At 54.8% G+C, this 12,825-nt stretch overlaps 1 protein-coding gene across 1 annotated transcript; it reads left to right on the forward strand.

The window, feature by feature from the left end:
• The first annotated feature begins 2,754 nt into the window (after positions 1 to 2,754).
• Positions 2,755 to 12,183, forward strand: LOC119108625 (RNA-splicing ligase RtcB homolog). Its single transcript, XM_037232225.1, has 10 exons — positions 2,755 to 2,805; positions 4,562 to 4,892; positions 5,480 to 5,610; positions 6,037 to 6,163; positions 6,740 to 6,846; positions 7,139 to 7,298; positions 7,911 to 8,086; positions 8,468 to 8,602; positions 11,407 to 11,571; positions 11,854 to 12,183. The coding sequence occupies exons 2-10, from the start codon at positions 4,601 to 4,603 to the stop codon at positions 12,079 to 12,081; spliced, it is 1,521 nt and encodes a 506-aa protein (XP_037088120.1). The 5' UTR covers positions 2,755 to 2,805; positions 4,562 to 4,600; the 3' UTR covers positions 12,082 to 12,183.
• The last annotated feature ends 642 nt before the right edge of the window (positions 12,184 to 12,825 follow it).

Genomic DNA, 12,825 nt, shown 5'->3' on the forward strand with positions numbered 1-12,825 from the left:
GCCACAGGTGGTCAAATAAGTGGCACATCGGGTCCATTTGGGTTTAACGGGCCCATGCTGAAATTGCGTTGGAGCGCCTACCGTTCAGTACTGGGAACCGTGACTGGCACAAGCCCCTTCCACTGCCTCAATATGATCACTCATCATAACTTACCATGCTTCCTTTCATTGCCAGAGGGCCTTGACTAAAACAAGGGACATTTTGTCATTCGGAGTTCGTCCCCGTCCTTGTTGAACACATCTTCCGCTGACCGTCTCCAGGCCTCTTATTGACACAGACCCCTGCACAGCACCCCTGGCACTGACCCCTTTCAAGCAATGTGAGCCTCTGAACAGTAAAGGAGCCCCGACCAATGTAAATCGCGTACCCGGGTCTGTCCTTTCTTGGGAAATGGGCCCCCAGGCCTGGGTTCCAGAGCAAATGGGTCTCAATCGGTGCAAGAAGTCTTCCAACTGACATTGATATCACGGCACCTCTTCAGGCCCCCTCAAACACCCTTCCAACTCAAGGCCACTTACCGCCACAGGACCTCTGTTGAATGTTGTGGCCCCTGACCGACACAGAAGCCCCTCATTGTGTCAAGCACCCCGGACATTGCAAATTGGGGCTCCGGCCTCATTCGTGCTTGGGGAAATAAGCTTCAAGGGCTCGTATGGACATGCAGCCGACCGTTCGATGTTCGTGGTCTCTGACCGACTCAGACCCCGGCATCGTTTCAGTGATTCCTCAACCGGTGCAAGAGGACCTTTGACCATATTTTTGAGATCACGACTCGACGGGCCACGATTTTTTGTGACCAACAACCAGGCCCTTACGTCTCTTCGGGCCCTTGCGATCTCCAACCGGGCATTTGATCGTCGGTTCCGATGGGCCGCCCGGGCCTCTCTTCGGGCCTTATGAAACATTTCCCTTGGTCGCTTCTGGGCTCCTTGCCAGCACTGGACCCTCTGTTAGGTGCTGTGTGCCCCTGACAGATACAGGAGCCCCGGCCAGTGTAAATCAGTGGCCCCGGCTTTATAGCTGATGGTAAAGTGTGCTCTCTGGGCCCTACCGACATGGGGTCGATTGTGCGGTACTGGTGGTGCCTGACTGATGTATAGTCCATATCGACTCAGGGAGTCCCTGATTGGCCCAAAGGTCCCTCTGACTGTTATTTAAGGGCCCATCCTCGTAAGCCGGGGTCCCCGAATAAGAGAATAAGACTCCGACCAGCCGTTCGTTCCCTGAGACCCTCCAAACTGGCCCTTGATCGTCGGACCTGTTGGGTCATCCAGGCTCTTCGGGAGTCCTCGAATACTGCCTCTGGTCAACTCGGGGCCCCTTGCCAACACAGCGACACTGTTAGGCGCTGCGGGGAACTGACAGATGTTGCGGCACCGACCAATGTAGATCGCTGGCTCTGACTTTGTTTCGTGCATAGGAAATGGGCCCGCGGGACGTCCCGCGAGCCAACTGTGCGGCCTGCCTAAGGGGGGGGGGGGGGCACTTCCTCCCCTGTGTATCCTGCCCGCGCTTCTGATCTTAAGAGACCCTAAGGGCCCATCTTCGGGCCCCTTTAAACACCGCTTCGACTCGGAGTCACTTGCCGCCACAGGATCCCTGTTAGGCACTGTGATCCCTTACTGACACGGCAAATTGCGGGCCCCGACCTCGTTCCTGCATGGAAAATGGATCTCAAGGACTCAGACGGACATGGGGTCAGGCTATTCGGTTTTTGGGGTCTGTTCGACTTAGATGCCCGCATTGTCCCAGGGTTTCCTCGAGAGGCGCAAAGGGACCGCTGGCTGGTAGCTCAGGTTCACGATTATTTTGTGACCTGTAGCCAGTACTTCGGCATTTACACCCCCAACCGAGCCTTTGATCGTCGGTTCCGGTGGGTCGCCCGGACCACTCTTCAGGTCTCATCGAAAACTTCCCTCGGTCGGCTCAGAGCCTCTGCCAACACAGGGCCCCCGCTAATGGCTGTTGGGCCCTGGCAGACGCTGGGGCCCCCATCAATGTGAATCGCTAACCCCGGTTCTGTTCCTGCTTGAGTAGTTGGTCCTCAGGCCCATGCCGCCACGCAAGTGAGTTCTTGATGGTGTCCAACCGACATATAGGCCCTCATCGAGTCAGGGGAGCCTTGATCAGCGCGCAGGGCCCTCTTGATAGCATTGGAGTGCCTGGCCCTGCTGGCCGGGGCTTCTGAATGCGACCTTCGGTCGGCCTTTTGGGCCCTTCGGGCTCACAAATCGGGGCCTTAGTCGTAGGTTCTGAGGAGTCCTTCGGTCCCTCGGAACCTGAGAGGGAGGAGCACGTGCCCCCCCCCCCTTTGACCCTCCCCCGACTGCGCTTCTGCTTATGCCTATGTTAACCTTACTAATATAATTCATGATTCAGGCTCAAATTTGTGTCAGGCCTGCAAGAAGTCACAACCTAGTCATAAACCGCGATCAGTGGGAACCAAACCAGAGACGCACACTTCATCAGACTTTAAAAGTGACTTAACAAAATTTGCTCATCATGCCCAGCATCGTCACGCCCTTTTGATCAGTTCCTGCGAGCTTGAAAGACAACACGCAGCCCGCGCGTGGGCAGCGGAATTTGCTGAAGGGTGCGAAAGTTCTCATGCGAAAGTTTGGTATTTCGCGCAAATAAAATACAAGCTTTTGTCAGCTGGTAGCTTTACAACATATTTTTGCTAAGGGTGGAATTTTCATATCTGTCGGAATAAATGCATGTCGGGAATGTCCTTGATGCGGTAGTATCGTGCCATTGGTGTGAAAGGCACGCGTAGGCAGGCGTCTCCTGTGGTATTTTTTTAGGTAAGATGATGAGGTGTTTCCTAGAATGTTCTTGTCGTATGATCATTTATGGTGTCTGATGTCTTAAAACGTCCATTAATAACAATATGATGCATCAGTGTCAGGTACCGATGTGAACCTCAATCATGCGGCTGAGGATTGTGACTGAAATAGAAACACTTATTCTGAGAAGTTTGCTTTCTAGCTCACTTTGTGCTGGAGGTATAAGATTGTGTGTTTAGTCAAGTCACAATCAAGAAAAATAATGGGTCAGCACTCGGCAGCCTTTTCCCATCTTTTCTTCACAAGGTTAAATTAGGGGATGGTGTGACCGAGGGATTTACAGGGATTCTCCATTTGTTTGGCCAGTCCTGAAATTATCCTCCAGATATGGGTACCATAGGGGCAAAAAATGTTTGTGCACTGGCCAATAGCCATAGCTATGCTCAGAAAAAAACAGATTATGTATCTTGACCATGCTCTGAAATGGGTCCTGAATTATTGCAGGAAATGCCACCCAATGTTAGCTAGTTTGCTCAAATGGACAAGGACACAGGATGTACTTGGATCTTTTATAATGGATGACTGAACTGATCTGGCTTCACCATTGGCTGAATTCATATGCTCTTACCAGACCTGGGCTGACCTTGACTGTCAGTCTTTTTTAACACCAGCATTGTTTTGATGCACAAGAACACACTCTTTGTCTTACCAGCTATGAGGCATAATAGTTATGAGGCTTAATATTTAAAGTCCTGGATAGCTCTGAGATCAGTCTGTAATGCCAGGAGTCTCCCAGGTGTTTGGTGCTACCATTCATGTCAGCAGTCAGGGGAGAGAATATGTCTGTCAGCCAATTGATATCTGAATGAAAGTGAGCAGGGTTGTAATGATTCAAGTTAGAGTTTTGCAGAACTGACAATTAGATCTGGAAACAGTGGGAAGGGAGGGGTGCTTTCAGTCCCCAAGATCATGTCAGGTAAGGTAGCTACAGGTTGAAGGAAGAGTGACACTTTTCTTTTTTCACAGGTTATCACAAATGTGTGATAGTGCTATATGCAGGGCTACAGACTATGCATAGTGAAATGAATGACACTAGAAATTGCACATGGGGGACCCAAAGCATACTTCAACCAACTCATGTTCTGATGCAAATTTGAACCCTAAATAGCCTGTTCAAAACTTTAAGTGACTTCACACAATGGCTGCAACCATATACCTGCTGGATGCTAGCCCATCAATAGAAACAGTTTAATGAATTCACTGTGCACCTGGTATCAGTATTTCATCACTGCCCTGACTGCAGACAGAGGTTGGCTCTTGTTCAAGCCAAAGGTGTCAGGTTTTCGCTTGATTAGAACATTTTTTTGCTCTTACCAGAATAAGGTATCTTAAGCCCTCACACTACATGTTACAAAGAAGTGAACCACAGTTTGCAGAGCCTACTGACTCAAGAAATATGCAGTTGTCACAAAGTGTGCTCACTCAACAAAGATGCATGGTAAAGGTAGACATAATGGAAGCAGGTACAAATCATGTGCTTGTCATAGTGGCGAGCAAATCATTTTTTGAGTTTTGTAAGTATTACAATTTCAAATGGAGGAATGTGATGAAGTGACTGAATAATGAGGGAAAACTACCCTGCCTTTCAAATAAGACCAGCATAACCCAGAAGGACTTGTGCACAGTTAAACTGTAGCCTAAAGTGGAACCCCTCCCCGAACCACCATTCGTGCGCGTCACAGTCTCCTAGCTCTGACCGGCCTTCTGCCACCAGAGATCCACGCCTGCGGCGACCGCCGGTCAATCAGCAGCGATGGTGGTCCGGTCGTATGACGAGGAGCTCAAATACCTGGAGCGCCTGACGCCGCACAGCTGGCGCATCAAGAAGGGCTTCCAGCCCAACATGAACGTCGAAGGCGTGTTCTACGTGAACGCGCCGCTGGAGCGGCTCATGCTGGACGAGCTGCGCAACTCGTGCCGCGCCGGCGCTGTCGGCGGCTTCCTGCCCGGCGTCAAACAGATCGCCAACGTGGCGGCGCTGCCCGGCATTGTCGGCCGCTCCGTCGGCCTGCCGGACGTACACGCCGGCTACGGCTTCGCCATCGGTGAGCTCGCGCCGCTGGGTGGGACGGGGTGGGGAGGGGGATGCGTCAGCTTGCGCAAGCGTTTGCGGAGTTTCCGCCTGTGTTGTTGATCCCATTGCACCTGGCGTGTTTTGCGGCTGGGCCAGGCGCCGCGGTGGGGCAGTGTCGCAATATTCGGCCACCTGGGTAGCAAGGATGTTGATGCTTTTTTATGCTATCACACCCCGGCTCGAGGCCACCGCCGGTTGCTTCTCCCCTCGCTGAAGATCGGTCGGTCAGCGTCGGGCTGGGCGGTGGTCGACACCGCGTCAAGCCGTCCGGGAGTTAGCAAGTGGGCCGGCCATCTCAGATGTCAGGGCTGGGAGTCGGAGGGCAGGGGATTACCTGCCAGCGAGTCGTGTTTGCGGATGGCGCCGGGGAGCGGGAGCCGGAAGGCTGGTGGCGTGGATTCATATTGACATCCTGCGCGCTGTACTGAGTGAGCTCGCAACCCTGTGGTGTACGCGCTACGTCGGAGGCCAGCGCGCCGTCCAACCCGTGACGAGGGTCGTCACGCGGGCGTGCGGTCCGACGGATGTCCTGGGTCACACGGTGTCGGGCCCGGCCAGGCAACATGGCGGCGTTCGACATGTCCAACCCCGCGTCGGTGGTGTCGCCCGGCGGCGTCGGCTTCGACATCAACTGCGGCGTCCGCCTGCTGCGCACCAACCTCAACTACAAGGACGTGCAGCCCGTCCAGGTGACGACGTCATGCCCGCGCGGAATCTCTGTCAGATCACGACGGATGTGGGTCCAGTACAGACGGTCTGAAGTTGTGCAGCTCTGTCTGATGTGCCATGTCCGCGGATATTTGCGTCGTGTGGTAACCTGTGATCAAATCTGCCGTGCTTTCCCAAAAGCGTTTTCCTCGGCCACAAGTGGTCATTGGTTTCCATAACTTACTTACGGTGGATCACCGGCGATACACTTTGAACGTGATCTGCGGTCAATCTCGAGCTTGCAGTCACGCAGTATGGCCGGTCCCTGACTGATGATGTGACCCGCCATCAGCGGGTCACACCAGTGGCACACCGGCCTGATGTGAGCCGCCATCAGCGGCCAGTGGTCAGCAGTGGTCTGCAGGGGCGATCCGACCTCACGCCGTCCGCCCCGCGCCGCCCCACAGGAGCAGCTGGCGCAGAGCATGTTTGACCACATCCCGGTGGGCGTCGGCAGCAAGGGCATCATCCCGATGAACGCCCAGGACCTGGAGGAAGCGCTCGAGATGGGCATGGACTGGTCCCTTCGGCAGGGTATGTGGTGTGGGACTTGACGGTCAGATCTGGAAAGTCCCTGGTTGAATCCCCTCGGCGGGGTCGGCGGGGCTGATACGGCCGTGGCTCTCGATATGTGTCACTTGACTGACCCAGCACGCACTCGACATGTCCCTGATTGTCCCCTCAGAGGGGGAGGGGGAGGGTAGTAGTGCGGGACATGGTACATGGTACACTGCCTGCGTGCGACGAAGAATACGACCCATCACTGACTGATTCCTCTAGAAAGGGATGGTTCAATTGCGTGGCACCTCGGCTGCACCTTGCGCCGCGATTTCGTTTCGACTTTGTGGCATCAGCTACGCTATGCGACGTGTGCGGGCGAGCGGACATTGACCAGCTGTGTTCTGACCCGTTTTTCAAGTCAAAAGATGTATGAGCGTGGATGGTCAGCGTATTATTTAAAACACTTAGAACCTCCACACGGCCGACTGTAAGTTGCAAATGATTGCGGGCTATCCACGTTCATTTTGCGGCTCTTGAAGTGGTTCGTATGTTCTTTTCGCCGAGATCACGCCGTGTGAAGGGGTGCTTATTTGCCGTTTCGCCCCTCAGGCTACGTTTGGGCGGAGGACAAGGAGCACTGCGAGGAGTACGGAAGGATGTTGAACGCGGACCCGACCAAAGTCAGCACGCGAGCCAAGAAGCGAGGCCTTCCTCAGGTAAGGAGGACAGCTCTCAGTTGTGTCCAATCGATTTACCCGCTAGGTTATGGACTGGAGGTGTCTTGTGTCGTTAGCGTGCAGCCGGTACCTAATTGTGACAGTCACGGCCACAGTGCATCCTACCATCACGGTCCACGTAGATGAGCCACTGCACTTTCCAGCGGTGATGACGTATTGATCGCCTCGCCACGTGCTGCGCTGGTGCACTGCGGCGCGGCTGGTGCGTCACGTGCGCCGCCGCGCCCGCCGCCGTCTGACCCGCTCCCCCCCCCCCCCCCTCCCCCGCCAGCTGGGCACGCTGGGCGCCGGAAACCACTACGCCGAGATCCAGGTGGTGGACGAGATCTACGACCCGTGGGCGGCCAGCAAGATGGGCGTCGAGTTCAAGGGCCAGGTGTGCGTGATGATCCACAGCGGCAGCCGCGGGTTCGGTCACCAGGTGGCTACCGGTGAGAAGCCGCGTGAGGTGGCGCCAGTGAGCCGGTATGTGACGCTGCTCTGGCGAGAGCAGGGTCCGGTGAAGGTCGGAGTGGGATGGGCTTGGCTTTGCACGTCGTTTGAGGACAGCTGGTGACGTTTGGGGGAGTTTCTGTCGCCGGGAGGTGATATGTGGCGTTAGCCGGCCACCTGACTGGTGACTGGGTTGGTGCGCTCTGCGAGGGTCTGGTGTGGCAGCGGCGAAGGCCATAGCCTGCGGCGCGGTCAGCGGAGCGATGCTCGCAGCTTGCGTGGCGGCGCGGTGTCTCGCGCTGCCTGCCTCGCCGCCTGACGTGTGCCTCGCCGCAGGAATGGCGGCACGTGGGGCGGGTCAGACGGACCGTGACGTCACCGCTGACGTATTCTGGTAAACCAGCGGGGCCAACCGAGGCTCGAATAGAGGCCGCGGCCCCCTCTGTTCCCCGCTCCGACCCCTCTGTGCGGTGCCGGACCCGCGCTCGCCGACTGACCGGGCGTGGCGGTGGGCCGGCCGGCCGGCTCCGGACCTGGGCAGGCCCGCCCCGCCCGCCCCGACCCGCCCACGCTCTGCGCCGCTCCAAAGCCGCCGCCCTCGCTGTGCGCAGACGCCCTGGTGCAGATGGAGAAGGCGATGAAGCGCGACAACATCGCCACCAATGACCGGCAGCTGGCGTGCGCGCGCATCAGCTCCAAGGAGGGCCAGGACTACCTGAAGGGCATGTCGTGCGCCGCCAACTTCGCCTGGGTCAACCGCAGCTCCATGACCTTCCTCTGCCGCCAGGTCCGTGGTCCAGGGTACAGTGTGGCCGCCGAGGGCCCACAAATGAAACGTGCACGGGAAAATTGACGGAGATTTTACGCAGGAGTCTGGACGGATTGGATGCCAATGTGGGCCCGACATTGTTGGGCGGGATGGTCGCTTAGTGGGGGAGACATTGAGGATATGAAGGGCTGATGTGTTCCAGCGCGTCAAGTATTCGATCGGTAGGCACGTCCGGGATATTTCGTAAGGAAGCCAAATTGATTCGTGTCATTCAATATGAAAAAATGATTTAAGATACGTGTGGACATGGTCGAGGATTTGCAATGGCATGTTCGACTCGGTGGATCATGTGCACCAAAGCTGCCTCATCATCAACTAACCACCTGGCCGCCCCAATAGGCGTTCGCCAAGCAGTTCAACATGGCGCCTGACGACCTTGACATGCACGTGATCTACGACGTCTCCCACAACATCGCCAAGGTGGAGGAACACTTCATCGACGGCAAACAAAAAACGCTTCTAGTGCACAGAAAGGTCGGTAAGCCGTGGATCTGACCATTCAGCTGAAAGCTCCTATGTGAAGTTAATGATCTTCAATGTACCAGCGGGTACTGGCTAGACTACGTTGTAGTGCTAGATAACGATTGTGTTGGCGGTGTTTAATATTTGGAGCTGTGCTCATCCTCAGAGGAGGATATATCCCGAGGAGGTATTCGCCAAACATTTCAACATGACGCCCGACTACCTTGACATGCACGTGACCTACGTCGTGCCCCACTCCGCCACAAGCCCGATAAATTCTCTGTTGAAGGAAGTTTTTTGTATAGGAATACAAAATAAACTTTTTATGTTGGCGTTAGCCTCTCTTGTTAAAATCGACCGCAAAATTAGGTGAAGTTCTTGACTAAAGTAATCTAAGCAAGCATTGAAATCAATACATATTCCACAAGATCGAAAACCTGCTAACCCTTTTCCCTATCCAGCCATCTCAGGAGTAATCTGTAATCCAGATGCTGTTAACCCTCGCCCTGATAGGGGGGGGGGGGGGGATGATGCAACCCCCTAAGGTCTTGTTGAAGATACCTCTCCGTCATTTGGTGCAATCGCGTCCAAACTTTCATAAGCCTATGGGGCATTTAGGGTATTTATTGCGCTTGTTTAGAGTCCAAAAACACCTTCTCGCTATCAGTCCTTGTTTGGAAAGCATGGCGAATCGCGGTGGGAGTTCATCTGCTGGTTACAGACGGAAGCCTCGGAGACATTGCCCTTTGAGCCGGCATGCCACCGCACCATCCTCCTAGTAAATAATCCTAGAGTAAATCCTCCTATGCTGAGACCTCTGTCCCAAAACCTTCAGCAAGGTGATGGGTACGAATCGTTAGGGGAGGGTAGGGGAGGCTGAACGGTGTTCTTTTGAAATTTGGTCAGGGAGCTGATGCCTCATCCAGGTGAGTGCGCAGCCTGTCCCTTGATTTGAAGTTGAGCCAAATCTGAATAATTCAGAAGACAAGGCAGACAAGGCTCGATAATGATGGCTAACATGTTGGCAAGTTTAACCCAATATGAGCGAAATGGCTTCCATTGTTCAGAGGAATTCCCTCTTAGGTGCCTTTCCAACCTCTCATTCAATTTCCTGACGTTTCTGGCACCTGAACAACCAAACAGCACCCGTGCTAGAGTTATGGATTCGGAGTTGCAGGGTTGAGATAAGTTTAAATTTCAAGTCTTAGAAACTGAATCTTAATTCTCGCCCTGATTGGGGGGGGGGGGGGGGGGGGGTCAGGGGAGTTCGATGCGACCCCCTCCTGAGGTTTTCTTGAGGATACCTATCCAGCATGTTGGACAATGACCTCCAAAATCTTCATTAGCCCATGGAACATCCGTTGCGCGTGTTTTGCACACTAAAAACGTATTCATAGCCTTTCTGCATTTGGAGCAGCGGCGGTTTCTGAGGAACACTGCATGACGATCTACGGCCGGCGCGGCCGCCGGCTGCAACCGACGCCGCCGCGGAACGCTCGCGACGGGCCGACGTTGTTACATTAACGGAGTCATATATCGTGAATATATGCTCAAAACACAAAGGTATACACAGTTATGCTCGTAACTGAAAAAAACCACGGCTGTGTTTGTTTTGTGTCGCGACGAGGCGTGGTCTTGATGTAAGATGTAATGTATGACGTAAAGCTGAAAAGGCGCAGTTTTCCGGAAAATTTGGCCTTTTGACTCGACACAGTGATATCAGTCATTGACCTAACAATATACAACTGGTGCCAATCGCGAGATCTCGCTGAGACCAATCCACCGGTGTTTTCCGCTAGGATCTACCTTTATGTATTTGGATATGCCAGGGGAGGGGAAGGTCCCATCAACCCCTCTATCAGTCCGCAGTATGAAAGCGACGAATCAGAGCGAGGGTTATGGACAAAGATTCAAGCACTGAGTGACATGTTCTCATTTCGATGACCAATTTGGAATGTGCATCATCACAGCCATATGAGAAGATGAAAATAATGTGTTAAATATTTTCTTGTCCAAAATATTCATTCAGTTAACTGAACGAAAAACGTGAAAAGGTTGGTTTTCATCAAACTAGGTTAAAGGCCGTTTACTTTCTTGTTATATTAGTGTAAGTTCAAGACTTAAATGGAAAGGTAAGAAGTGATTTGAATCATTAAAAGATTTGTCATTTTTGGGTCATATTCCAAACCAAAGTCCCCATATGCTACTGAATCACAAAAGGCTGTCAATCTTCAGCTATAACAAATTTCCCATTCCACACTGATGCTTACCCAGGTGAACACAAAATGAACACTACTGGATTTGCAAACCCCGCGGCGTGTCGACAAGAAATTCTTATGAACAATTTCTCTGTGAAGCAAACTAAACCTTTTTGCCTAAGCAGCGCAACGCCTGTTGAACTCATCAGATTTATACGCGTATTTTCTTATCCCTTTAATTCCCATCGGATACCGTGGGGCTTCGGCGGCCCAGGCATCAAGCGCCGTCTAGTGTCCGAAATACCCGATGTTTTGTGTAAAATCCGTCACGAGATCTTCTGTCATTCACAGGAACGCACCATTGGAATGAACCAACACAAACTGATGGGATACAAATTTTACCAGGGATGAATCCCCTGAAAAAGCTAAAATTATAACACTGGGGTCATGCGGTCTGAGCTGTTGTAGTTGTCGAAAAGATGCTGGCACGACCGGAGATCGTCTGACACCACTCGGCACGGACTGACCGGGTAACCGGCAACATGGTGCCGGTCGAGCCCAACCGCCGTTGGCACCTGGCACACAGAGCTGCAGTGACCAGCGGCTGACCCGCCGCAGGGCTCGACGCGGGCGTTCCCTCCGCACCACCCGATGATCCCGGTGGACTACCAGCTGACCGGGCAGCCGGTGCTCATCGGCGGCACCATGGGCACCTGCAGCTACGTGCTCACCGGCACCGAGCGGGGCATGCTCGAGACGTTCGGGTCGACCTGTCACGGGGCGGTGAGTTCGGCCCGCCAGCAGCGCCGCCCGCAACGGCCGTCGGACTGGGCGCCGGCAGGCGCGGGGCTCGCTGCCGGCTGTACGCTGACGTGGTCTCTTGTGGTGAGCGTGGCACTCTCTCGCGTACGTTTCAGACCGACTGAGTTGAAAACGAAAATGTTTTATGCAAATGAAATCGTGAATCGTGGTTGTTTGCTGCAAAATTTTGTTCTGTGCTGTTTGCGATTATTTGCGCATGCTGTCTTCCAGCGCCGCCTGTCTAACTCCGCGTTCCACCGCCAGGGGCGAGCCATGTCGCGGGCCAAGTCGCGCCGCAACCTAGAGTACCAGCAGGTGCTGGCCAAAATGAACGAGATGGGCATCTCTGTGCGCGTGGCCTCGCCCAAGCTGGTGATGGAGGAGGCGCCAGAGTCCTACAAGAACGTGACGGACGTGGTGGACACGTGCCACGCGGCCGGCATCAGCAAGAAGTGCATCAAGCTGAGGCCGGTGGCCGTTATCAAGGGCTGAGCCCCCGCCGGTGCGGTGTGACGGGAGACGTGAGGGACCGGCCCGGTGTGCTGGGCGCTCCGGGCCGGGCCGGCGGCCTGTGGAGCCTGGGCGGCCGGTGGGGAGCGGGTCGGGTCGGGCCGGGCCGGGTGGGGCTGGCCGGTGACGCGCTGGCGACAGCTGGAGCTCGTGACCTCGCTGCCGCGCTGATGCTGGAAGCGTGGTCTCGCAGGGAGGGCGTGTGCTCCGGGCGGGCTCTTCCCCGTCCCGGGCGTTGTTGGGCTGGGCCCGAGAGAATGCCCTGGAGGGAAGCTTGCGGCGGCGCGACCACGCCATGCGTCCTAACATTCTGCCTTCTCTCGGTTGCCATGCGGTGCTGTTATGTGATATTTTCCAAATGCCTCCTGAATACATTAGAGTGCTCTTGCATGTCGCAGACTGGGTCATCACCCAAGTGTAGAGGAACGCGCAGCATCACACGCGATGCCAGCCCCCCCCCCCCCCCTCCGCCCCCTTCCCCCGAGAGTATGTGCTGAAGGGTGCCGCCCTCTATTTAGGCCCGTGGAGATCCCTTCTGGCGTAATTGTCGCAGCGTGACTGTTCTCTTTCTTATATGGAGCGCAGTGTGACAGTTATGTGATCGGACCCATGCTTTGCGGCGGGCCCACATGGCTGTCGTCTGGCCTTCACATGGCTGCCGTCTGGCCTTCGCTGGGCCCACATGGCTGCCGTCTGGCCCTCATCGGGCCCACATGGCCGTCGCCT

The sequence above is a fragment of the Pollicipes pollicipes genome, unplaced genomic scaffold (genome assembly GCF_011947565.3).
Source record: "Pollicipes pollicipes isolate AB1234 unplaced genomic scaffold, Ppol_2.1 Scaffold_6686;HRSCAF=7923_pilon_pilon_pilon, whole genome shotgun sequence".
Taxonomy (NCBI): Eukaryota; Metazoa; Arthropoda; class Thecostraca; order Pollicipedomorpha; family Pollicipedidae; genus Pollicipes; species Pollicipes pollicipes.